Below are 25945 nucleotides of genomic sequence, written 5' to 3'. Positions count from 1 at the left end.
GCAAATAGATCCCTTCTGCATGCCAACTCTGCCTGGTGGTTGGTTGCCCAGGAACTGTGTTAAGAAGGATTCTGAAGTACCATTTGGCTGATCAAGAAGGGTTCTGTGATTCACTAGGGATGCTTATGCTTGTGGGCACAGATTGGGGTGACAACATGGGCACATGCCACATAACAGCAAAATAGCAATGCCCTCCCACATGGTTCTAGCAGGGAATAAAATTTAGAACAATAAAATCACTCTGAAAACCAGATTGTGGACAGAGTATTTTTGTTTTGTTCAGATTCCTGTGTGAAAATAAGGCCCAGAGAACACCCACGCCACCCAAGGCCAGGGCCACTGTCTCTGCAGCATGTCATACAGCGTGGGAGAGGCTTACTCTCCCGATTGCCCTTCTCAACCCCTGGGCCCTCCCCTGCCCACCTTTGGCATCTGGAAAAAAAGACACTAGCCTGCTACTCTCAGTTCCTGCCTGCGTGGGGAGGGTTTCTCTCTAGGCTGGTGACATCTACAGGGACCTGAACAGAGAGAGCAAAGACGGTGACCGGGTGCCTCATGGCAGCCAGGCAGAACCATCTGATGCAGATTGAACCTTTTTCAGTGCTTTTATTTGGAAATGTACAGCCAACTTCCGCCCCTCTGTGAATTCCCAATGAATTTACACTGGCCATGGGGGCAGGGTCTGTTTTATCCCGTTTTTTGCCCCATGCTAGTCCAGAGCTGAAATAGATGGTGATCGATGGCCCAGCGGTCCTTATAGCAGCTCGGCAGCCCTGGCCGGGTGGGGACAGAGTGCTTGGCAAATGAGGAAGGAAGGAAGGAATTCCCAGGGAGTGCACTTGGCTGCAGGCCCGCTGGCACAGAGCCCAGGAGAGAAGTCCTTTCTCTTCACTAAATTCATTACGACGGGTTCTGGAGACACCCTCAGCATTGGCCTCCAGTGGAATGAGGCTCTGGTCAGGTGACACTGGCCCTGGGATGAAGGAGGAGAGACAAGAATATCAAGCTGGAATTACCATCAGATCTTGTGTCCAATAGCCCATTCAGAGCCTGTTTTTTAAAAGCACAGATGAGGAAATACACCGTGCATACAGGCTGGTGAAGGGTTCTAAGGGTTGTCTGGGGTTCTTTGTAAATGTTCAAAAAAGATACTATAGGAAGAATGTGTCTTCTTTCCTCAAAAATGAATTTTCCTGAAAAGAAAGCTAATGAGGTTTGGAGTGTGCGTGTCAGGCAGAGGGTGGTCGAGTATTACTCCAGGAAGGCTCTAGGGGCAGGATCCTGGTGAGGGGTGCGGCCGGATTCAAGGACTGCAGACAAGCCCAAGAGCTAGCCACTGGCGAGTGGCCAGGCCCCACTTCTACTAAAGGTCATCTTGTATTGTCTGATTCTAGTTTCTCCATATGAATAGATAAAAAAAGCCAGAACACAAAATAGCCACCTAATGTAGTGTATACTGGGCTCAAGTTGCCCTTGGGTCATTAGTATATGTAGCCTGGGAGACAAATAACTTAGTGGGTACATGAAAGGGAAGTGGTCTTCTGCCCAGGACTTCAGGGAGCTAGGGGAGAGCTCTCTATCTTGTTAGAAGGAACGGGGAAGCTGCTTGGAGCTAGATACTCTGTCCCCAACAGGGGGATGGCAGGGGGAGGGAGAATTGTAGAAACAATTCTCATGTTGTTCCTGCCACATATGTCCAGGGACTCTTGGGACATTCACCATTGCACCACTTCTCAGGAACTGGAGGGCTCCCTAGTTCTGTAATATACACAATGTCACTCTGTCCTTGGACTAGACAATGAGGAAAACATCGCTTTCCCTGTCTTCAAAGCCTGAGTGCTGCTGCTGCCTAGAGCAGAGCCTGCCCCAAATCTCAGAACTACTTACTAAATAAAAATTCAGGTCTTATAAAAAAAGGCTTGGTGTTGTTGAGTTAAAGCCTTGAGCGAGGCTTGTTTAAGATGAGGCTGGGGGCCTCCTGCTCCCCTCTGAGAGGTACCAGTCTCCTCCCTGCCTTGGCAGTCCTTGTGTCTAAGGGAGACAGATGTCCAAGCCTTTTGCAAGAGAGAGCGCTTCAGAAAGAAAAGCCTCCAATGGGGTTGGTCACTGCTGTGAAAGGCCGAATCCAGGACAATCATGACTGGCTTGCTAGAAACTTCCTTCTTCTTCCCGAAGCAGCCAATGCCCAGGGTGGTCCCCAGAGGCAGGGTACATCAGGCTGGGCAAGCGTCCAGCCCCTCCAAGATCTGTGAGGCCTTGGCATTAACAATGGCGTGGATAAAGTCCTGAACTGCTCAATGGGAAGTGAGAGTTATGAAACACTGCGTCCAGCAGAATTCCAATTTGGGGAAACATATAAGAGACAGAAGGATAATAAGGTTCTTGCAATGACAGGTATTTTTATTTTGTTCTTTCTGTTTCTTTGTATTTTCTATTTTTTCTCCAATAAAAATGCATTGATTTTATAATACGACTTTTTAAAAGTTACTTTTATCTGTTAAAAGAGGGAAATGGCTGCTATCTGAGCACAGCTCTAAGAACATGACAAATCCCCTTCCCTGCCCTGGCCAGCCCTCAGACGTGGCATCTCTTCATCCAAGATGTTTAATTATGTAACATGTGTTTCTACCCTTTTCCTTTTATAAGAAAGGGCAAAAGCCAGCAGAGCTGTGAATGTTGGTGCTTTAGTAAAAAGCTAAAGGCATTAGCATTATTAAAAGCCAGTATCCAGGGCTTGTCCTGAGTTCACTGCAGCCAGGCATGCCCCTTCATCTAGGTTCTGGTCCCTTCTAGACATCTCAGCGGGACTCTGCTGCCCCACAGGCAACCCTGCCCGCCCATGGGGGAGCCAGCAATGGGGTTCTCTGGAGCTGCCTGATGAAAGCCATCTATTATTCTTGGAAGAAGTTTTAGTGACCACGGCTGAAGGAAAATGGTCATGGTTGACTAGAAAGTTCAATGCCTTGCCCCTCTGTCTTCCGAACTTCACAGGTAACCACTTTGGGGTAAGAGGAGAATGGAGGGAGAAAAAGCCAGAGGAGGAAGGAGGCCCAGAGGGGACACTGCAGGCTGATGGCCCAACCATCCAGTGAGGCGGCTGAGTGACCCTGGTGTGGCAGGCTCTGTGCCAGGCACCAGCAATGCCACAGTGGACAGAGTGCTGCAGCCCTGCCAGGGGGTGAGGGTGTCGCCAGTGGTTATGGTGCAGTGGGGGTGGGGACTTAGAGCAGGCCCAAGAAAGCAAGCAGGCAACCTGCAGGAGAAGGCTGCTGCTCCAGGGCCTGGATGACAAAGAGTTGAAAGGAACAAGAAGAGGGTGTCAGGCAGAGGGACCAGCACGGGCAGAGACCCGGAGGGATACAGAGAACAAGAGAGGCTGGAGAAGGGGGCAGTGCTGAGGACAGGCTGCACTAGGGGGCAATGGGGAGCCACGGAGGGCATTTGAGCAAGGGAGTCACTTGCCCAGATTTCTGTTTTCAGGAGCTCGCTCAGGCTGCAGTGAACTTTCTGCATGAAGGAAGGGAAGGGAAGGGAAGGGAAGGGAAGGGAAGGGAAGGGACAGGAGGCAAGGAACGGTGGCAGAGACCTGGGGGCGGCTCTCAGACTCAGGCTCAGAGGGAGGTGGCAGACGGTGCTCTCTCTGGGCAGGGGTGGGCCCCTTTGTTTGAGTCCTCACTTCTGGGTACGGGTCAAGGCATTTACATGATGCAGCTCAAAGCCCTTCTCTCCGAGGGCTGTTGAAGCTGCTGAATGGGAAAACGGGTGGTAGAGCGACTCAGTCACTGGGACTCAGCACACCACTAGTCACTGGGGGGCACTTCAGAACTGCTGTCTGAGGAAAGGGGGAGCTCTGGCCCCAGGCCTACCACAGGTTAGATAGGAGAGGACAGCACATGGACATTTCAGAAGCCCACAACATTCTCAAGGCAAAGAAAAGAGCTTTGCGTTCCTGGGAGGCACAAATGGCTGGGAAGGAAGCACACTGACCTGTGCTCACGGGTTGGTCACCGCCTGGTCCCTGCGGATAGCCTGCAGCGACAGCTCATACCCGAGGAACATGGCCGCGCTCATGGGGAATCCCCGCACAGCGTTCACGGTGATGCCTCTGAAAAACACCTTTGCAAAGGGGCCCATTATTATAGGAGACTGACCTTCACCCTCTGGGGGCCGCCACTGAGGGGTAGAAAAACCGTAGGGGGTGCTGCCCTCCCAGGGCCCTGTCCCTTCCCAGAGCCCTAAAGACCTGTGTAGGCAGAGACCACATGAGATGCCCCAGTCATGCCCCACCCTTGACCCTTGTCATCTGATGGCACCTTTCTTCCCAGACCCTGATCCACACCCACCACACACTGTAGGGCAGCTGTTCAAATCCTCAGACACCAACATGCGCTTGCCCTATTTCTCTCTGGTTCCCCTCCTTCTCTCTCTCCCCCACAGCCTTCCCTCTCTCTTTGCCCCTCTCCCCATTGCATGCATAGCACATGCATACACACACACACACACACACACACACTCTCCTCAGGAATCTGGAAGCCCTCAGTAGACAGAGCACCCAGCCTTGAACAATGGCGGTGACAGGGGTTTCATAGGACATCTGCAACATGGCAGAGTACAGAACTCTGCAGACATGGACTTGAAGAACAGCTGTCCTATTTAATAGCTGTGCTACTTGAGGAAAGTGGCAAACTCTCTGGAACTCAATTCTCCCAACTGTAAAATGGTAGTAATAATAGAATTGACCTGACAAGGATGTTTGAGGGATTAAATGAGACAAAGCTTCCAAACACTTACACAGTGCCTGGCATACAGTAGGCATTAATTAACTGTTGATTGTCACAATCACCCTCATTGTTACTACCAATAGTCACCACCTAAGGAGAGCGGGCCTGGACCTCTGTCATTAGCGTCACTAGCATGAGTGCTCAGGAGGAATGTCCTGTGCTGATGAGCAGCTAAACTCTGCCATTCCTGCCACAGAGACACCCACATTTGTCTTCCACCCCTAGGGAGTGTCCTAAAGGCTTTCCAGACACTCTCCAAATCCTCCTTCCTTTTTCACTCTTGCCTTGGGGCTGGGTGGAGGCTGATCGAGGGGACTACTCCCAGCCCTCAAGGAGTTTATAACCTATTAGGGGAGATAAGCCCTGTTTAGGAGTAGTTATGACCCAGAAAGCGATGAGAACAGATAAGGGTCTTGGTGAGGGGGTGGAGTGGGGACTGGCCTTGAATGCAATCTCTGGGAAGAAACAACAATTAAAAGCAAATGTTCTAAAATGAACTGTGGTGATGGTTACACAGCTCAATGAATGCACCAAAAATCAGTGAACTGTATACTTTAAATGGGTGAATTACATGGTGTGTGAATTTTATATCTCAATAAAGCTGTTATTGAAAAAAGGAAGAAGAAATAGATGGGAAGAGCAAGAAAAGAGAAAAGAAAAGAAATAAAGAAATGAAAAGAGAAAAGAAGTCAGTGCATTTCCTCAGTTTCCCTGGCCGCCGGGCACCATGGTGTCAGGGATGGTGCAGGCCTCTGTCCTTCGCCAGGACAGTCCAGTGGCCTTCCTTCAGGAGAGCATGGCCCACGGAAGGGAGTAGATTGGCAGGATCCCTGAGGTGAGCTAGAGGCTCAGGCAGGCCCTGGAGCCACCCAGGCAGGGTGCAGGCGGGAGCCTGGGAACATTAGCTCCTCTCTACCGTCTGACCTTTCCAGAATTCCACAGGCTCACCCAGAGTGACTGAACAACAGCAAGGAACTGGGCCAGGCTTGGAGAGGAAAATTCCATGCCGGGTGGCTGGCTTGGCTCTGCCCTGTGAGGCGAGTCAAGTAGCACCCAGCTTGGCATGGGAGCCCCTGCCCCCCAGTGCTGGGCCCTGAGCCATGGGCCACTGCAGACAGACAGACCTCCCCCAGCAGCTGTGGTCTGCTCTGCTTGGGCCGCCGAAGGCAAACAAAGTGCAGACCTACCAGCTTTTACTCTGAACTTTCAGAACATGGAGCCACTGCCTCCCCACCCTCCCTACACCCCCACACCCCCATCCCTTCCACCCCCGCCCAGTACCCTCTCCACACCCCTCAGGTCAAGTCCACACCCTTCCCTGGCTTGCAATACTCTGCCTGCGCTTTCTCTGGGTGGCAGCTCACCTGACACCCTGGGCAAGTTAACACTCTCCCCACCACTGGGCCACTCCTGGTACCCTCTGTGGTGTTCCCAGACCTGCCTGCATCCTCTGTCAACCTCCCACGGCCACCACAAGGTGAAGTAGGGCTCATCTTCAGTGCACTCTGTATCTCTCCCACCCCAGCACTCCTCACACTGTGCTCCACGCGCCTGTGACTTGTCTGTCCCCCCACTAATAATTGTAGACAGGACAGTGAGGGCAGGGCTGTGTGTGTGGTTTGCCTGAGTCCCAGCCCCTGCAGAGAGTTGGCCCAGAGCAGGCCTTCTATACAAACTTACTAAATGGTCAGTGGATGGATGAATGAATGAACTCCTGAACTCGAAAGGAAGAGTCTCTGAGCTCAGAGTCCTGGCAGTGTCAGTGGGGCTTCCTGGAGAGGGAGGAGGGGCAGCACCACAGGGCAGCTGGTGCCTCTGGAACCTGTCTGCCTACAATTGTCCATCTCTGTCTCTCCTCCAGCCCTGTGGCGCTGTCACAGCCCACCTTAGCAGCTGCCCCTATGGAGCTGAGGAACATAGAGGTGCCCCTTGAGATGGCAGCCCTCTAAGACAGACTCAGCCCCCATGTGGCTAGAGACAATCCTCACAGTGGGTAGAGAACGGCTCTAAAACTACTAGGCCTTTCTTCTGCTTTTACTCAGGAATGCCCCACAAGCCCTGGGCTCTTGATTTCTCCTTTTGCAAAGGCTACAACACTGATGATCCTTAAGTGGATTACAAAGGACGACACAAATTGGGCACCTCCCTCGTTATTTTACTCCTTGATAATTCTTTATCATCACTGAGATCTTCTTCTCACATGAGAATGTGAGAACAGGTTGATGATGGGCTTAGGGCTCTGTGTCCTGCTTCCACAAGCCACAGGCAAGAATGTTAGGGAAGGCCAAGCCTCAAGCCAGCTAGGACCTGGAGCTGTCCCTCGGGCCCTGGGAAAGGCTCTCTGTCCCCTCCTCCTGCTGCTGCCAAGGATCTGACTTTGAGACAACTTGGTTTTCCAGGACTGTGTGTGGGTTTTTTTTTGTGTGTGTTTCTTTTTATGTTTATCTGTAAACATACACACACCCAAACATATACATATATACACAAACACACACATATACTCTTGTACATGGTGTGACTATTTTAAAAATATATCCCAAGATACTCTCCACAGTAATTTTCTTTGAGGCAGGTCAGGCACCCAGGAGGGATATGGAGACAGAATGTTCTCTTGTACTTTTAGAAGCTTCCTATTTTCACTTACCTATTTTTTTAAACCAATTAATAACAAATTTAAAACTTACTCTTTAAACACCTGGTCGATGGATGGCTAATCAAGTTCAGTATTGCTGTCTCAACTTAAAACCTGTCCTCTGAATCAACACTGTGAACCAAATGCTGCTGACACTGAGAAACTCATCATGTGACCTCAGCTGGCTTCCAGGTCTTCATTTTTTTAATAGAACACAGTAATTTGTGGAGAGAATAGTATCAGCAATATGTTTTGCCTGTATAGGATTCTTAGAATTATGACACTTTGGGGGAAGTAGTAAAAAAAAAAAAAATCTCAAATAAAAACGGAACATCCTGTTTGAAATTCTACGTTCCTCTCAACTCAACTTATTGGCTGAATCGCAAATAGTGCTTTTAATAAAAGAAAAATACAAAAGATAATTGAAGCTGTACCCAGGCTTTATCCTTCTGTCAGAGCAGCCCTTGTTAAAAAAAAAAAAAAAAGAATTTATAATAATGGACTGAACTTATAACGTAAAGGCAGAAATGAAGTTCCCTCCATATCACATCTTTTAACACAAGAGTCTTTTACTCTAAACAAGGCTACAGCAATGATGATCCTTAAGTGGGCTACAAAGGACTATATGCTACGACTTTCCTGATACACTATGATGTCCAACTCCTGGTCTTTATTCCAGGGGCACCATCAGTGTCTTGCTGGTGACCAGAGGTGGACGCCACATTCCAGCTGTAATCTGATCAGGGCAAGGGCTTCTGCCTCCCTCAGCCTGCCCACTATACTTCTATTAATGCATTCCGGGGCCCAGTCCCACTGTTGGCTCATCTGTAGGTTAGGTTCCCAGAGCCTGGGCTTTGTCTCTTTCATTATTTACTGCTCTGTCCCCAGGTCCTAGAATTGAGCCTGGTGCATAACCAAGTACTCCAAAAATAATCATTTGTTAAATTAATATTTAACTCATGAAAACTATAGCTCTTACGCATTTTCTCTGGAAGCCTTTGTCAAATCAGACAGCCCCCTCCTCTGCAGAGGTGAATGATTGTTGAACACTAAGGACTGGACTTTAACATAGACTTCTGAGTTTTTGGCCCTTTAATGTAGGTGCAGCCCTCGGATCTAGCTTTTGGATCTTGTCCCTTGCACACACACGTTAGCTATCGTCCTCAACACTGGCTTATCCAGAACTCTGGATATTCTCCCAAGTTAGGGGAGAAAGTAAAACAGGACCCTAAGGAGCCTGCTGTAAGAAGGGGAAAACTGCGGGTACAGAAATAACGGCTGTCCACGGTGGGGTGCGAGAGGCACCATGAGGGCATCGGGAGAAGTGCAGCAGAGGACACGGACTTGGCGGACAGGTGGTGGACTACATGGGACCTGAAAGGATGGGTCAGATTCATCTGGCAGGGCTAGGGGTAAGGCAGTCATGTAAGAAAAGGGCCAGGGCATTGACACTAACCAAAGTAATAGTGGCAATGCCAGTAAAAAATGGTTAGCTCTGAGTGTTCCCCTGGGTTATACACTGAATTAGGTGCTTTTTGAGTGCCTAACTTAGTGTAACCCACAAACACCTGGTCCCCAAGGTTGGGATGATCATCCTTTAAGAAACCAGGGCTCTGAGAGGTGAAGCCACCTGCCTGGCTCTGCCAGCTCAAGGTAGCCAGCCGGGCCTTACGTTGAACCCATCTGCTGACTCTAAGAGCCATGCAAAGAAAGCAAGGGCCCCATTCTAGGAGGAGCAAGCGTGATGGTTGCTCTAGAGGGTGATGTGTTTGTTTCCAACCCCCGACACCAGAAACAGCAATCTGGTCTTTGTGCTAGAACGGTTTGGCAGCTAGAAGGGGTGCATTGGGATGAACTCTTAGGCCGTAGGGAGGAGAGCAGAGGCGGTGAAGTCTGGGGAACCTCCACAGCCGAGACCAGGTGAGGCGATCTGGGCTTGGGGGGATAAGAGAGCAGAAGGGGCCTTTCATCCCCCAAAGGGGGCCTGGTGCCAGCAAGATGAGCTGTCTGAGAGACAGGAAGGATGCAAGGTGGCTAGGCTGGGACTTCCCAACAGGAGGAGATGGGGTGGGTGGCACCGAGCAGTGAGAGAGGACAGAGTGCCCAGCCCATCTTGATGAGGAGGCACACGGTGGTGACATTGTGGGCCAGGCCCCTACTACACCATGTACCAGCTGGGTGACTGCAGGCATACTACCAGCCCTCTCTGAACCTCTGGCAGGTGCTGCACACCTACCACCTCTATTGGCTGGCAAGGACTCCACAGACAACCTGGATGAAGCACTTGGTGCAGCACTTGTTCACGGTGCCTGATACATGGTAACCGCCAGCCCCTTGGTCTCCCAGGACCCTTCTCTATGTACAGTCTCACATCTCCACAGCTTCGGAACCACCTTCCAGGACTGGCACTGACCCCGCAGGCCCACTGTGGGCTTACTTTAAGGCCTTCCTTCTTGTAACTCTGGGAGATACAGTCTAGGACACCTTTGTATTTGTTGAAGTAAACCCCATCAGCTTGGAGTCGACTTTTCACGACATCCATAGGAGTGGCTGTCCCCCAAGAAATTGCTCCTGCAAAGAGAGAAAAACAGGTGTCAGGGGCTGGCTGGTTGTGAATTTCCACCACTCACAAAGTTACTAAACGGTAGGGGAAGGGACAGAGCTCGGGGTTAAAATCTGCCAAGTCCATTTCTAATTCTTCCTGGCCACTCCTCCCTGTGGGACCCAGCCGAAGTCTACTCCCTCCTCTCAGCCTTGGGCCCATGTCTATAAAATGGGCAGCAGTCCCTCCCTCCATGGGGCTGGAAGGACCTAATGAGCAGGTGAGTGGGAAGTCCTGAGCTCGGTGCCTTTCCACAGCCAGTGCTCCAGGTGTGGCAACCTTTCTAAGCAGTTCTCTTCCCAGGGCACCAGAAAGGGGCCCAGGTTGAAGCCTGAGCCTAAGGTTTTTGCACCCCCACCCCCCAATAAAAAGCGCAGGAATTTTTTAAATCTCTTTTCTTTTCCAAATATGTGGAATAGAAGCCTTGAAAGCACTAGGTCATCCTCACTGGATATCGTCAGGTAAAGAACTTGAGGAAAACAATACCTGGTTACTGGACAAACACAGGCATTGGTACATTCGTGGGTGGAGAAAGAAAAACAAACTGATGTTAAAGTCCAGGGCAGCTGGTTTGCATGGTTTTGCAATTGCTGCCCAGTAGCTCCCCAAAGAGCCCCCAGCCTGCCCACCTCTGCCTCTAGACCCTTGGCCAGCTGTCCACAGCCTCTGGGAGCCCCTCTCTCTTCCCTTCTTCCAGAATCTAGAGCTGCTTTCCTCAGTACACTGGCAAAGGTGCAACCAGATGGCATCTGCCTGCCAGGCCACACACATCTGCTCTCCCCAGAAAGGAGAGCAGAGTGGGCCTTGCTGTCTTCTGCGCCAGCCAGCATTGACTGAGCTCTCACGGGATCAGGTGTGGCATAGGCTCCCTCCCCAGTGCGGCAGAGAGCAAAACTGTTGTGGTTGCTCAGACGTGGGCTTTGCCATGTGTTTACAGCATGGCTAAGGATGAAGGGAAGGGCAAGATGGTGGGTGGTAGAGGAGGAATATGATTTTCTTCTCTCTTCTGTATTTTTCCCATCAGCATCAAACATGCCACAACATCTGCCTTCCTGAGAAGCAATCTTCTCTTGACTTCCGTGTGCCCCTCTGGCTAGAGCTCCATTTCTCTGTCCCTCATCATGGCACGGCAAAAGCCCTCAGAAGTGTTGTCTATCATCGGGCTCTCTAATTCCCTTCATCCCATTCTCTCTTGGTCCCACTCATCCAGAACTTTACACCCGCCTCTCCACCAGAAAAGCTTTTATCAAAGTCCCCAGTGGGCTCCATGTTATCAGATCCAGGCAGCAGGAGTAGCAGGTACAGTGGCGCTGCCGTGGGGGTGAGCTGGACACAGTCAGTGTGGCTGGAGAGAGTGAGGCGGGGAGAGGGAAGTTGGGGGGAAACAGGGAGCCAGATCATCAGGAGCCTGGAAACCCATTGCATGGATGGTAACTGTCACCCTGAATGGAAGGGGGACATGGTGCAAGGTGCTGACTAGGGAGACTGAGTCACCAGTCCATGGTCAGAGAATGCATAAGTGTAGATTTGACCTTGGCTCTTTCTGAATGCACAGTCTCTTCTATACTGTCAGCAGTAGCTGTATGACCTTGGGTTGGTTGTTCAATGTCGTGGACCTGAGTTTTTTCATATGTAAAATGGAGAGATGAATTCCTGCCTAATAAAACTAATAAAATTCCCATATTAGAAAGGTTTATGACATGCCGATACTCCATGAAGATGAACAATCATAACAGATTTCCTTCCCAATGCTCAGTAATCCCTGACACACAGCATGTGCTCAATGTATATCTGTCCCTGAGAGTTGAATGAGCCCGAATGAGAACTACTATTCTCATAGCCTTAGCGGGAAGGGGATGAGAGAACATGGGGGTGCCATTCCCCACTCCCCACTTTCTAGCACTTCCCCTGCCTTGCTAGGCTTGGCACAGAGTAGGCACTTAACGAAGACTTGCTGGGCAAGCGGCTGCATGTGTTCGCTCTCCCTCCGGGCTGGGAAGGGCATGGCAAGCTTCCCTGCTGTTCCCCAGAAGGGGCTGGCTCAGGGACAGGGCTCTCCAGCTGTTGTTGCCCTTACCTGCCATGCCGCCTGCCAGCCACACGGCACAGGGGCTGGGGCCTGCACAGGCCTCGGGTGTGATCCACTCACTCAGGAACACGTAGGGGACAAAATAGAGGCAGTAGCCTGGGACGTCCCTCAGCAGCATGGCGCTGGCCCCCCGGTACAGCCCCGCCAGGCCCTCACTCCTCACGATGGTTGTGATGCAGTGCACAGGTCCCTGGTATGCTGGCTGCTCCCCGAGAGCCGCTGCCCCGGACTTCAAACCGAGGGTGGCTGCAAAGACAGGGGGAGAAGATGGCGAGTGACCCAGGTGCTAAGAGACGGGCCATTCCCTGGCACCCAAGCCAGCCAGCCCAGCCCACGGACAGAGCCCTCTCACGTGGCCCATTGGCTTTTTACCAACCTCCTGACCTTCTTAGCAGCTAAAACCAGGATTCTGAGGTCCCAACAAGGAGCCCCACCAACACACATAGCCAAATTGAAGACAATCTTGGCCACAAGGCAAAGCACCAGTTGCCTTAGGAAAGAGCTTTCTGTCAACCATCACAATGTCTTTCTAAACAGACTGCAGAATGCCTAGGATTCGTTAATGACAAGGCACACCAGGCTTTTAATTGAAGCAGAGGTACTCTGTGTGTGTGCCTGTAGGTGAGTGCACACGTGTACCTGTGTGCAGTGCAACAAAAAAGTATATAAGCCAGACTGTCCTGGCAGGTCAGCATTTTCAGCCTCTGTTTCCTTATCTTGAATAGATGGACAGATTTCCATGGTACAAATAAGCCATTACTACATATATGTAAAGTGCTCGGTGTTGTGATGATGGGAATATTGTAGGGCTCAATAAATTATCGTGTGAAACTGTGGTTAGTATGACGTGGGTGCTGGACCAACAGGCTGGAGTGGACGGGAGTGTTCTCACTGACCCAGGCCAGCCCTGGTCAGCCTGTGCCCTCAACAGCTGTATGGAAGTACTGGTCCCCTCGGCCCCTCAAAGTTCAGGGGCTCAGCGCTGCTGCCTTCTTGTCTGACCTGGGGGTCAGATCAGGGGCTGTTTCAGTCTCTAGCTTCTTCTTCAAGTACACATAGGCAGCAGAGACTCTGTATCTCTCCCTCTCAAGTTCATCGTCTCACTATGAACCCTTTAGTACAAACAGAACTTTCAGTCCTGGTGTAGACAGAGTGGACTCTTATTTTCAACTTTCCCTTCTCAAGGAACTAACATGACCACAGGAAAGAAACAGAAGGAAATTTGTTTGTGACCACAAGACTTTTTGCCCCCTGGGTTTAATTCCCTGTACGTGGTGTCCCAATTAGGTTTTAAACATGCTGGCAAACAAGCAAATCACTTTTATCCTATGGTTAAACTGCCACACCCCATACCCCCTACAGTCTCATCTTTATCAGATGGCAAGTTAGGGAGAAACATTCAGTTCCATGACTCCACAGCCTGAGCTGGGCACTGGGTAGAAAGCACAACCTGTAATTTACCTCACCTCAATTAAGGGGGAGGTTTCTGCTGCTGCTGGGAAGTGCACTTGGGCAAACTCACGCTCTGTTTTCCATCTGTGCATGGGGAAGTCAGAAAATCCCTGACAGTGTGGGCAGGAGGCAGAACCCCACTCACCCCTTCTACAGCAGATTTTATAGAGGTAAGCTGGGGTAAGGGCCACTTTGGGGGGTACAGGGCCCCTCTGAACAAGATCAGACACTGTGGCCTTTGAAAGCCCACCATGAGAAGTCACTCAGCACCCAGTTTTCTCCCAAACCCATGATGATGCTTCTGGGGTCTTTCTGGGAAATTTCACCATAGAAAGAATAGATGTCATTGTCCTGATAGATCAACTTTACCTGGCCCACTTTCATCCCTGGCGATACCGAGCTGACCCAGGAGTCAAGGTTTTCATGAATCAGCTATGAATAGATAGTGGCTTCCAGGAGTTACTGATTGAAGGAGAGTACCCTGATAACAGTCTGTTTGCTTGGAGGTGCAGATGTTGGGAAAACACTTGCCAAACCTCCACCTGACCTTGTCAATAAAACACCTGTACTTTTTGCCTTTTCCCTCCAAGGTAAGCAATAAGGAAATTCTCTGCCATTCTCCCAGCTTTGCTACATAAGCAATCTAGCTTTTACTGCTTGAGATAAAGCAATAGAATCGTCATAGGGAACACCATCACTAGGACACTGACACAGCTTTGAACTGGTCCAAGTTTATACTGTGAAGCCCTTGGAATGCCTGCCACCTTCTTCACTCCCAATTTATATTTTTTATATTTTTATTTGGACATAATTCCAAATTTGGGAAAAAATACAAAAAGCATAATAGTACAAAGACTGCCCCTATCTACCCCTTACCCAGAGCTGGCCTTTGCTCACAGTTGCTTACTGTTTGAGGCTTCTCTCCCCCTGGGTTTAATTCCCTGTACGTGGTGTCCCAATTAGGTTTTACACATTGCTTACTCTTTGAGGCTTCTCTCCTCGCCCCACCCACCCACCCGCTCAACTGTGTGTGCAGTTTGGCCAAGTAGAGGTCATTGTCTCAGAGCCTAAACTTTGCCTGGGCCTTGTCCACCTCCAGGTAATAGTGACAGGATCACGCACGAAGGTTTTTGTGAATCAGCTGTGGTTCTGATGTGGCTTTCGGGAGTCCTGACTAAAGGACAGTGTTCTGATAAAATCCTCTTTGTTTGGAGGTACAGATGTTAGAAAAAACTTGTCAAACCTCAGATTGGCTTGTCAACAACACCCCAAAGAGAACCAAACCTATCCTTTTTCTTTTCTTCCCAAGGTAAGCAATAAGAAAATTCTTCTGTACACCCGTACATATTTTTTTCACACATACCTATAAAATCTTAATTTCTAATCTATTTCAGGGTAAATTACATAGAACATGGCTCTTTACTAGTGAATACTTGGAAACACAATTCCTAAGAATATTAATATTATCTTACACAGCTATCAGTTTTATACATCTGTGCTGATAGCACTTTTATCTAATCTACTATCCGTAATCAAGCTGTCATTTGATCTCTTAGAGTCCTTTATAGCATCTGCCCCCCTTGGGTGCAGAATCCAGTTCTTTAATCTGGAACATTTCCAGAGCCAAGACTGCACTCCCCCACTTCTTGTTAGTAGAGTTTCCTCGTCCCAGGGTTCCTCTGAGGTCTCCTTGTTCTTACACCAAGGCTATACATTCTTGGCTGGACCTCTGCTCCATTCTTTAGTCTCACTTCTTCCACGAAGACCAGTCACTCTCAAGAGCCCATGGTCTTCTCCCTCTCTGGCTTCTCATCCTTGTTTTTATTAGTTTGCTTTTAATTAAGGTATCATTTACATGCAGTATAAGGTACAGTTCTAAATGTATAGATGATTAGCTCTGACAATTGCAGCCATCTGTGCAAACACACCTCTCCTCAGAACTAAGGAACCTCGCCACAGAAAGTCACCGTGCCTCCCTCAGGCACAAACAGAAATGTGTCTGTCCCCTTCTCAATTAATGTTGTTCAATGTCTTCAATGGTCCATGACCTTGAAAACAGGAAAGGCTGCTGAAGCACAATGGCTGGGCACTTCTCCACCAGGTAAGGAGGGTGGGCCCTCAGGGGCACAAAGGCCTGGCTACCTCTGGAAGGGAAAGTGCCCCCAGGCCTCGGCTGCTGTGTGCATATATAATGTAACTTGTCAGGAGGCCGCTTTCTACATGAAATCTTTGACAAATCACCTGTCTACAATTGAGGCTCTGCTGGGTACCTGTCAGGGACGTGCTGGTTTGACCAGTGTTCTGGCCAAGTAAGAATAGGCCAGTGGCTCTCAAATGGAAACTGGGAGCCTGGAGTTATTTCAAGGGATCTAAGAATCTCTGAGCATGATGAAGTGACAGAATCCCTAAAAGATCTCCCAGCTGTGTGAGCATGGACATGTTACACAATGCAAGCCTCAGTTTCCCCCTTTTTAAACGAAGATAATTACAGTACCTCTTTCACAGGTTTGCTGTGATTATTTAATAACGGAATGGGTGTTGGCACAGTGCCCGTGGTAGGGGCTCAATAGCCGTTAACTGGCACCATCGGTGCCATTAGAACACTCAACTCATTCCCACATTCCGTACGGAGTCTCTCATGGATGGCCATCCTCTGCTTTTTGGAAGCTCTGTTGGTGTTGGCATCTAATGTCAAGACTTCAGCTGTCACGTGGGTGCCTGTCACACCTATGTCTATACCTGCAGCCCTGACTCTTCCAGCTGCAGTTCAACAGGCACAACATGAACCAAGCCTGCCCCACCAGCCAGGTTTCAACACAGCAGCAGAGACAGTAAGCATTTACTGATCACATACTCCAGGCCAAGCACTGTCTTTCATGGTTCATTGCCACTTTTCCGCACGTGGGGAGATACCACCAGCCTCATCATAGACCAATCATAAACCCCAGGGTCATTTTGGCTGCTCTCTTCTCTCCTGCTTGCTCCTTATGTGTGGCCCAGTGGTTCTACATCATCATTGCCTCTCCATCTGCCACTCCTCTGTGTCCACAAGGCCAGGGCCCTGGGTCTGTGGCAACAGCCTCCAAATCCACTGACCCAGCTCCCTTATTCCCACCACTACTCCATGCCTTCTGAAGGCCAGGTGCATCTTCCTACAGCACAGCTGCGGGTGGGTAGCTCTGCTGTCCAAGGTGCTTCATTCCCTGCTGAACAGAACCTAAGCCCGTCCTTGGCTAAGAAATCCCAGCTCTTCCAAACTCACTCCACATCTTCCAACCCCCCTCCCTCCCTGTTGTGTGTCTGTGCTAACCAAGTGGCTTCCCGCCCACATGCCTGCATTTCCCTGCTACTGAATCTTCTCCTGTATTGTTCCTTTAGTATGAAACCTCTCCACCCCAATGTCTCCATCTCTCAATCCTACCCAGAACTCAAAGACCTGATCAATAGCCCTGCCTTTCTGGAGACTTCCTGATCCACAGAGCCAGAATCAGGGCTCCTAGAGCTGTCCATGGCCCCTCTCATTCTAGCACAGCACTGGATCTACACCAGACTGTGGGCACCCTGAAGGCAGGGGCTGTGTACCCTCTTCCTTATTCACTCTGTTTGGCTTAGGAAATTCCTGTGAATGAATGATTCAAAGAGTGAATTCAAACACTTGGACTACTCAGCCCTTTGCTGCCAGGTGAGCCCTGGGAAATGACTAGGATGGTAAGCACAGGGTTAATACTGAGTCCTCTCCTGATCCTCTAAACTCTGTCCTCCTGTTATGTTGAGGGCGTTGTGATATGTACATTAGTTAAGCTCTTCATGGAAACACAGAATCCAGCTCACTTGTGGGTGGGGGAGGAATGACTGTCTGTTGCCATCAGCCTCTAGGAGGGACAGGTCCAGGCAGCAGAGGAAGGGGGCCTGCAGGGCCACAACCCTGACTTCCAGCTCAGGCCCAGTAGGGCACCCAGTTATTACCCTTGCTATGCAAAGGCTGTAATTTTTAAAAGGAGCGCTTCTTTACAGCCACGTTACTCTAAAAGGCACAACCACCTGAACCCAGGATATCCCCCCTGCTCACCAAGAATTTAAGTGGCAGGATGACTGCTGGCTATTGTGCAATGGTATGAGCCCCAAATGGAAATTCCCTTTACATTGCAGCAATGGCTGGTGTATTCAGTAGAGCCCTTTTGGATAACAATTTTGCAATATTTACAAAGAATGTTAAAAATAGCTATGACCCTTTGACCTTCGCAAGAATCAAAGACTCCACACACTTAAGGAAATAAGCCTAAATGTGAATTTAGGCACAAATTTAGCCTAAATGTGAATTTATTGCCTTTAGAATTGTAAAGGCAATTCTTTATGGACAGATTCGCTGATCACATCACTATTTTTAAGATATGAAAAACTGTAAACAACCTAAGTGTTTACCAGTACAAAGATCACTAAGTAATACATTTGCTATAGTATAGCTAACATGTACTTCATGTCTTCAATACACCAGACATTGTGCTAAGGTCTTCATGGACACCCCATCCCATCCTAGCTATGAAGCAGCTGTTAATGCCATGCCTGATTTGCAGACGAGTGAACTGAGGCTTGGTGACTGGGTGAGCTGGCTGAAGTTTCTCTGCTTTGGTGTCTTTAATTTGGTAGAATTTAAAGCAGGTAGTCTAATTCTGGAAGCTGAACTCTATACTGTATTGATTCTCTCAATATTATGTATATGTGTGTGTGTCTGCATCTGTGTATTTGATGGAATGTTAGACATCATTTAAAATATTCCCATCTATTTAAAATAATTTTATATGCTATTTTAATGACATGGAAAATATTTCTGTTATAATGTTGAGTTAAAAATCAGGTATGAAATTATCCATATCGCATGATCACAACCTCCGAAAATCTTTAATCTGTGTTTATACGTACATGTAGACGGAAATGGAAACAGTAATCTGTTATATTTGGGTAGATGTGTATTTGCTCCCTCTACTTACAATGTTTTGTAGTTTGCACATTTTCAACCACTAATACACAACCAGGAGGGACTCACTGGCCTCCAGTCCACCTGTCACATGCCCCAAATGAGAAAATCTGGAGGCTTCTGGCACCTGGCTTCAGTAGGTGGGCGCTATCTCTCCCATCACCTGGCATCACCCTGGAGGCAGATGAGCAATTATGGAGTAAAATCGCAAGCCAGGAGCAATGCTACTGCCCTGCCCAAAACTGCCTAGAAATGCCTATGGCAGCATAGTTGCCACACAGATTGGGCCTGACCCAGAGCACAGATGACAGCCAACCATGACCCCAGCCCCATTTTCTCTATTTCACACTGTTGTGGGTTGCAGATGACAGCCAACCATGACCCCAGCCCCATTTTCTCTATTTCACACAGTTGTGGGTTGCATGGTGCTCTGTCTGTTTTTAATTGAGTTATCTGATCATTTTCAACAGAAATACCTCATAGAAAAATCTAGTCCTCTGTCTTCTCTTAAAAATCAGAGAATGCAAAGCCATCAGGCCACATGGCTACAGTCAGCTGAAGCAGTGTTGTGGCCACCCCCTTGGACAGGATGTAGGTCCAGACTGCCACAGTCCTCACCACTCCCAACTGCCTGCCAGACACCTCTCAGGCAATGAAGCTGAATATTGTGCTTGTTCTGCTACTTTTCTAATAGCAGAGTGAAGCAGAAGGTAAAATATATTCTAAGTTCATGTGTCAATCAAAAGAGGAAAAAGGAAGCATGGGCTAGGAGAACTGTAGCCCCAAGAAAAGTGGAAGAGTACAAATAAAAAATACAGTATAACAACTAAAAAAAAATAAAGTGGGAGAGAACTCACTTCTCGGTCACCTCTGCTCTCTTACCTTAGCTTCCTCTCCCAATGGGTTTCTAAGTTTCCCACCTCTGTCCTAGAGGGTAGAGGGTCCCTGAGGAACATGTTAAAATACACACACACACCCCTCTTATTTTCGGGAGAGATTCTTGGCAGAAAATACTGCCTGCTGGCCCTTGGTCTGGCTCCCCACCTCTTCCCAACTAATGGGTCCTGCACAGCATCTCAGTCACCTAAGATCTTTCCCAGAGCTGCTGGAAGCTAAGAGTAGCCCTGCAGAGGGGCGCAGCCCTCAGACACGTGCCTTAGACCCACCCCTGGGAACCCAGGAGCCACGCCCATTACTTGGATGGTGTCCTAGCCTGCAGCCCCCCTCATGTTTGAAGCTGTTTGGTGAACGATGATTTTGTGCACAGGCCCAGGTAGTCCAGTGTTAGCGAAGTTGTTGTAGCCTCTGCTTCCACAAAACCTGGGCAAAGGCAGAAACTACTTCAGTGGGCTCTGAGTCAGATCTCCTGGATCCGTGTCTCCGCTCTTCTCCCCCTAGGTGAGTGACCTCAGGTTATGAGGAGTCTCAGGCTCCCCTTTGAAAGTGCCCAGGAACTAGGTTGTTGTGAAGATTAAAAGCATGCCAAGTTCTTAGCACAGTGGCTGGTACACAAGAAGGGTTCAGTAAACACTGCCTTTCAGACCCCACTGCTGCGACTTAACCCAGATCACACAGTGTGTGGGATGCTACTGAGGTGGGTCCACCAATCCTGGTCTCTACCCTTCCTTCACTCACCCAGCTAAAACATCTTTGTCTTTCCCTTTGCACTGTGACCTAAGACTCTGGGCCTGGAAGCTAATGACTCGGCTTTGCAGTGTTGAGGAATGCTTGCCTGGAGGAGCCTTCCATAGCCTCCAAGGGCCTTCTTCATGCTCCCAAAAGGTCAGCCCCCTGGCACATGGGGACAGACAGAACAAACACGTGTTCATTTTCTGTTGCTGCCTCAAGGGGTTTATTTAAGAGAACTGGTTTCCTTCTGACACCACAGATGTATGGACAACCTGGGGCCATGAGGGGTTGCCATACTGGAGTAGGCTCAGGGAATCTTTCCAAGATACACTCGTGCCTCCCACGTTGGAGGGGCAGGGAGGGTCCCTGTGTTCTCACTGCTAGAGGGAGTCACATGGAGATAGGGCCTAAGAAGGACAAGGCTTCCTGGATGGGAGATCTGAGAGGTCCTGGCACACAGTAGGCTTGTCAGATAAATGAACAGAGGTGACAATCATACTTATCTCACACTGTTGCAGTGGATGTTAACCGAGGCAATGGGGGTACAGCACTTCATACGAGCAGCATCTGGCCCACGGTGGGCACTTAACAACATCAGTTGCTGCTACTGGTGGCTGCTCAGCTCCCTAGCATCAGCCAAGAGCTGCAGACCCTACTTTGGGGCCCACACTTGAGTCCAGCCACTCTCCTTACTGCCTGTCACCCTTTCTCTGGTCTCATCTTTCCTCTCCCAGGAAAGATGCCTCAGGACTCCCTATCACCCATGCCCTGTCCTGACATCATTCTAGCATTCTCTATAGAGCAAGGCTGGGTGTAGGAGGCCAGGACAGAGGATAAAACCAAATGGTGTCAAGAAAATGCATCAATTAGTTTGCTTCCAAATGTCCCAGGCTTCAAGACAGCCTGGCTGTCCCAGCTGGCCGAGGCCCCCATCTTAGCCATGCACACCTACCTGTAAGGTGCCCAGGTGGGGATAGAGGTGGGGCTGCCACCAGGAGCCAAGAAGCCTCACTGCTGAGCCTCTTCTAACATCTGGACCCCAAAGAGTTTTAAGACTTACAAAGAGATTTCCTCTGTGCCCAACACTAGGGCGAGCTTTCCTGAAGTAGTCTGCATAGAGGAAACAGCCAACATGGGCCAGGACACCTGGGCTCTGTGCCTGCTCATGATGCCTTTGATTCCCTGTGTTTTTGTTTGTGCCTCTGGGATGGGACCAGATCAGCCAGTTTCAAACATTTCTCAGAGGCAGAGCCCTTTGATCGGAATTAACTGTGCTGAGATGTGAGTTAGTATGTGATTGAGAATCTGCCAGCCTCCATCTCCTTGCTGGTCCTCTCCTGTCCTGCATATCCCCACATGAAGTGACTGTGGGCCTTGGGGTCTGTGCCACACATCCTTGGCCCCCTGTGGGGGACATCAGCCCTGTGCACAGAGGATTGCAGACCCTGTCCTGGACACTTTCTATGCTGGGGTGCTGGGCTGGGACTCTCCTGAGCTGAGCTGCTGGAGCTCTGGCTATGACGCATGGCTGAGACCCCACCTCCATAGGCAGAGGGGTTACTAGGGAGAATCAGCCTGGACACCATCTGCCTGATCAGATGTCTAAGGGAGCAGGAAAGGACCATGGATCCAGCCCTTCCATGACACACATAGGGAGCCTGAGGCACAGGAGGGGCAGTAACTTGTCTGAGGGACTGAACTGAGCATGGAGCCGGCTAAGAGTCCAGGCTCTGTCGTCTATGATCCGACCCCCAGCTCGTCCCTCCTCCTCTGCTACACAAAGCCAGTGTTTTTCCATTCTTTCCACCCTCCTGCAGAATAGCTGCTCCCTCTCCCAGGAAAGATGCGAAAACTCTTCCCCAGAGTGGGGGAATGAGAGCTGCAGTGGTGGTGCTAGAGCGGCTCCCTGCACCAGATGTGATGCTAAGGGAAGGCTCAGGGCCCAGGGACAGGCCAGGGCAGGGCGCTGGGCTCTGGGATAAAGCTCAGTTGGCTGCAGGTGGCTTCATAGGCATGAGGCCCGTGCAGTCACAAAGGCCCACACTTGGCTTTGTGCTCAGCTGTGGCCATTGCAAAATGGGTCATAAGTTTCCCTGTATTTTCATCTTGCGTTGGATACTGAAAACGATACAGCTAATTCTCGCTCAGCAGTCCCTAAGTGTATGACACTGAGTTTAGTATCTTAACCTGTGGGAGCCTCAGTTTTCTTGTCTGTAAAATGAAGGTAATAGCAGCACCTGCCTCACAGAACTGCTATGAAGAGGGCCTCAGAGAACATATGCAGAATGCTTAGCAGGTGCCTGGCTCTCAGCACTTCTGAGATGGTCGTCACTAGTGATACACTAGTGATAGGCACTAGTGATAAGTGATGGTTGTTACTAGTGTGGCTAAAATAGTAATACAAGCATGCCTCACTTTATGGCACTTCGCTTCATTGCACTTCCCAAATAATGCCTTTTTCACAAATTGAAGGCTTCCGACCGACTCTGCCTCAAGCAAGTATCTCAGCAGCATTTTTCCAAGGGCGTGTGTTCCCTCTGTGTCTGTCTCTGTGTCACATGTTGGGGACTCTCTCAGCATCTCGGGCTTTTTCATTGTTATTTTATCTGTTTGGTGATGTGATCGGTGATCTTTGATGTTACTGATTAATTGTTTAGAGATGTCACAAACAACACCCATACAAAACAGCGAATTAACTGACAAATACTGTGTGTGGCTGACTGCTCCCCGCCCCCCACCTCTTTTCCTCTCCCTGGGCCTCCCTATTCTCTAAGACCCAACATTGAAATTAAGCCAATTAGTAACCCTACAATGGCTTCTCAGTGATGATGTGAAAGGAACAGTCACATGTCTCTCACTTTAAATCAAAAGCTAGAAATGATTAAGCAGTGAAGAAGGCACATCAGAAGCTGAGATGGACCCAAAGCCAGGCTTTGGCCTCTTGTGCAAAACAGGTAGCCAAGCTGTGACTGCAAAGAAAAAGTTGTTGAAGAAAATTAAAAGTTCTACTTCAGTGAACACAGCAATGATAAGAAAGTGAAACAGCCATAATCCTGATATGGAGAAAGTCTGTGTGGTCTGGATAGAAGATCAAACATTTCTGCTGCAACATTTCTTTGCAGCCTAACCATAGCAAGGCCCTGACTCTCTTCAATTCTATGAAGGCTGAGAGAGGTGGGGAAGCTGCAGAAGAAAAGCTGGAAGCTAACAGTGGTTAGTTCATGAGGTTTAAGGAACAAAGCCATCTCCATAACAGAAAAGTTCCAGGTGAAGCAGCAGGCGCTGATGGAGCAGTGCAGCAAGTTATCCAGAAGATTCAGCTGAGATAACAGGTGAAGGTGGCTACGCTCAACTACAGATTTTCAGTGTGCACAAAACAGCCTTATACTGGAAGCAGATGCCATCCAGATTTTCACAGCTAGAAAGGAGAAGTCATGTCTGGCTTCAAAGCTTCCAAGGACAGGTTGACTCTCTTGTTAGGGGCTAAGGTAGCAGGTGATTTAAATGAAGCCAGTGCTCATTCTGGAAATCCTGTGGCCCTTAAGAGTAATGCTGAATCTACTCTGCCTGTGCTTCAGAAAAGGAACAACAAAGCCTGGATGACCTCACATCTATTTATAGCAGAGTTTATAGAATATTTTAAGTCTACTGTTGAGACCTCGTGCTCAGTAAAAAGATTTCTTTCAAAATATTACTGCTCATGGACAATGCCCTCGGTTACCCAAGAGCTCTGACAAATACAACGAGATTAATGTTTTCATGCCTGTTAATACAACATCCATCCTGCAACCCATGGAACAAGGAGCTGTTTTGACTTTCAAGTTGTATTACTCAAGGAAAACATTTCATAAGGCTGTAGCTGCCATACTTAATGATTCCAGTGACGAATCTGAACAAAGTAAATTAAAAACTTTCTGGAATAAATTCACCATTCTAGATGTTGTTAAAAACATTCACACTTTATAGGGGGAGGTCCAAATACCAACATTAACAGCAGTTTGGAAAAAATTGATTCCAACCCACATGGAGGACTTTGGAGGTTTCAATACTTTAGTGGAAGAAGTCAGCGTAATTAGAATTGGAGCTTGAGGTGTGACTGAACTGCTGAGATCTCATGATAAACCTTTAGTGGATGAGGATTCACCTTCTCATGAATGAGCAAAGAAAGTAGTTTCTTGAGGTTGAGTCTACTCCTGGTGAAGATGCTGTGAACATTGTTGAGATGACAAATAAAGGATTTGAATACTTCATAAACGTAGTTGATAAAGCAGTGTCAGGGTTTAGGACAATCTGTTCCAATTCTGAAAGGAGTTCCAGTGTGGGTAAAATGCCATCATACGGCGTCTCATGCTACAGAGAACTCCTTTGCAAAAAGAAGAGTCAGTCAATGTGCCTAACTTCCTTATTTATTGTCTTATCCTAAGAAATTGCCACAGTCACCCCAACTTTCATTACCTACCACCCCGATCTGTCAGCAGCCATCAACACATAGGCAAGACCCTGTACCAGCACAAAGATTACTACCTACCGAAGGCTTAGATGATCATTAGCATTCTTTAGCAATCAAGTATTTTTGATGAAGATATGAACGTTGTTTCTTTAGACATAATGCTATTTCACACTTAACAGACTACAGTACAGTGTAAACGTGACTTTTACATGCACTGGGATACCACAAAATTCATGGAACTGCTTGACTGTGGTAGTGTGGAAGCAGACATGCAATATCTCCCAGGCGTAATTGTCATTACAGGCTGTTATGTGACAACAGGATGCCCACATCCCAGATCTGGCAAACCAGGAAAGGCCACGGGTCCCCAGACCCCAGGCTGCCCTCCCGGCCTCTTACCTGCCTGAAAGGGCTGTGTTTGCATCTGCAGTCGGATCTTGATGAGGTCCACGGGTCCACCCAGCCCCACGGAGACCACGCCAGCCACCATGCTGGCCAGGAGCAGGTCTGGCAGCGTTCGGGGAGGGCCGGCCTCGGGCTCCCCACAGCGGTGCTGGCTGAGGAACCTCTGCGTGTTACTGAAGACTCCAAACACCACTGAGTTGTAGACGGCAATGCTGGCCAGGGGGAAGGACATGCCCTTGAAGAAACCGAGCACCTACGGCGAAGCCCAGTGGCAGAGGCGTGAGGGCCAGGGCTTCCTCTGGGGCTCTGTTTGCCTAGAGGCTGCCCTCGCCCCCAGGCAGGACACCTGCCCTCCTGACTCTGTGGGCTGGTGGGGGAGACACCAAGGACAAATGAGCCTATGTGTCAGTGACGAGAGGAGAAAAGGACACTGCTGTGACAGGAGAGGTCTGGGGGTGGGCTGCTGCACCGCTGGGCTGGCATTCCTGCCCTGGTGAGGACCTGGCTTCCGTGTGACGCTGTTTCCTGCATGATGGGGTCCTGGCCTGGAATCCGTACTGGCTGCTGGAATGGCCGAGGGGCAGTGACTTTCCAAGCATCACAAGCTGCCTCCTCATTTGCCCCTCAGACAAACGCATTCCCTAGACCACATGCCAAGTGCCAGGCCCTGGGAGACACATAAGAAAAAAGCCGTGTGGCACAGACAAAGTGACAGACAATTACGATAGAGTCCACTACGCCTATGGTGGGGGTTAAGAAGGGGAGCCTGGGCCAGCCCGGGAGAGTGGATGTCTCCTGATAGAGCTTCTGGATAGGGAGCTCCAGGACACAGGAAGGGCTTGTGTGCACACAGGCTGCAGGAGGCAGAGGACAGGGTGCTGTGGGTTGGGGTCGAATTCCTGTCTATATTGCATCCTCCACGAACACCAC

General features: G+C 49.3%; 1 protein-coding gene across 1 annotated transcript in view; it reads right to left on the bottom strand.

Annotated features, from left to right (window-relative positions):
• Positions 1 to 592: 592 nt before the first annotated feature.
• SLC25A48 (solute carrier family 25 member 48) overlaps positions 593 to 25945 on the bottom strand; it is a 40252-nt gene continuing 14899 nt past the window's right edge. The window contains exons 4-8 of the mRNA XM_053567242.1: positions 25010 to 25268; positions 12093 to 12350; positions 9851 to 9984; positions 3988 to 4116; positions 593 to 973 (exon numbers count right to left, since the gene is read on the bottom strand). Of these exons, the coding sequence (XP_053423217.1) occupies positions 3994 to 4116; positions 9851 to 9984; positions 12093 to 12350; positions 25010 to 25268 (774 nt within the window). The 3' untranslated portion in view covers positions 593 to 973; positions 3988 to 3993. The remainder of the gene's footprint in view (positions 974 to 3987; positions 4117 to 9850; positions 9985 to 12092; positions 12351 to 25009; positions 25269 to 25945) is intronic.

This window comes from Nycticebus coucang, chromosome 17, assembly GCF_027406575.1.
Source record: "Nycticebus coucang isolate mNycCou1 chromosome 17, mNycCou1.pri, whole genome shotgun sequence".
NCBI classification, from domain to species: domain Eukaryota; kingdom Metazoa; phylum Chordata; class Mammalia; order Primates; family Lorisidae; genus Nycticebus; species Nycticebus coucang.
Note: the sequence above shows the minus strand (reverse complement) of the source record. Positions and strands in the feature narration are given on the sequence as shown.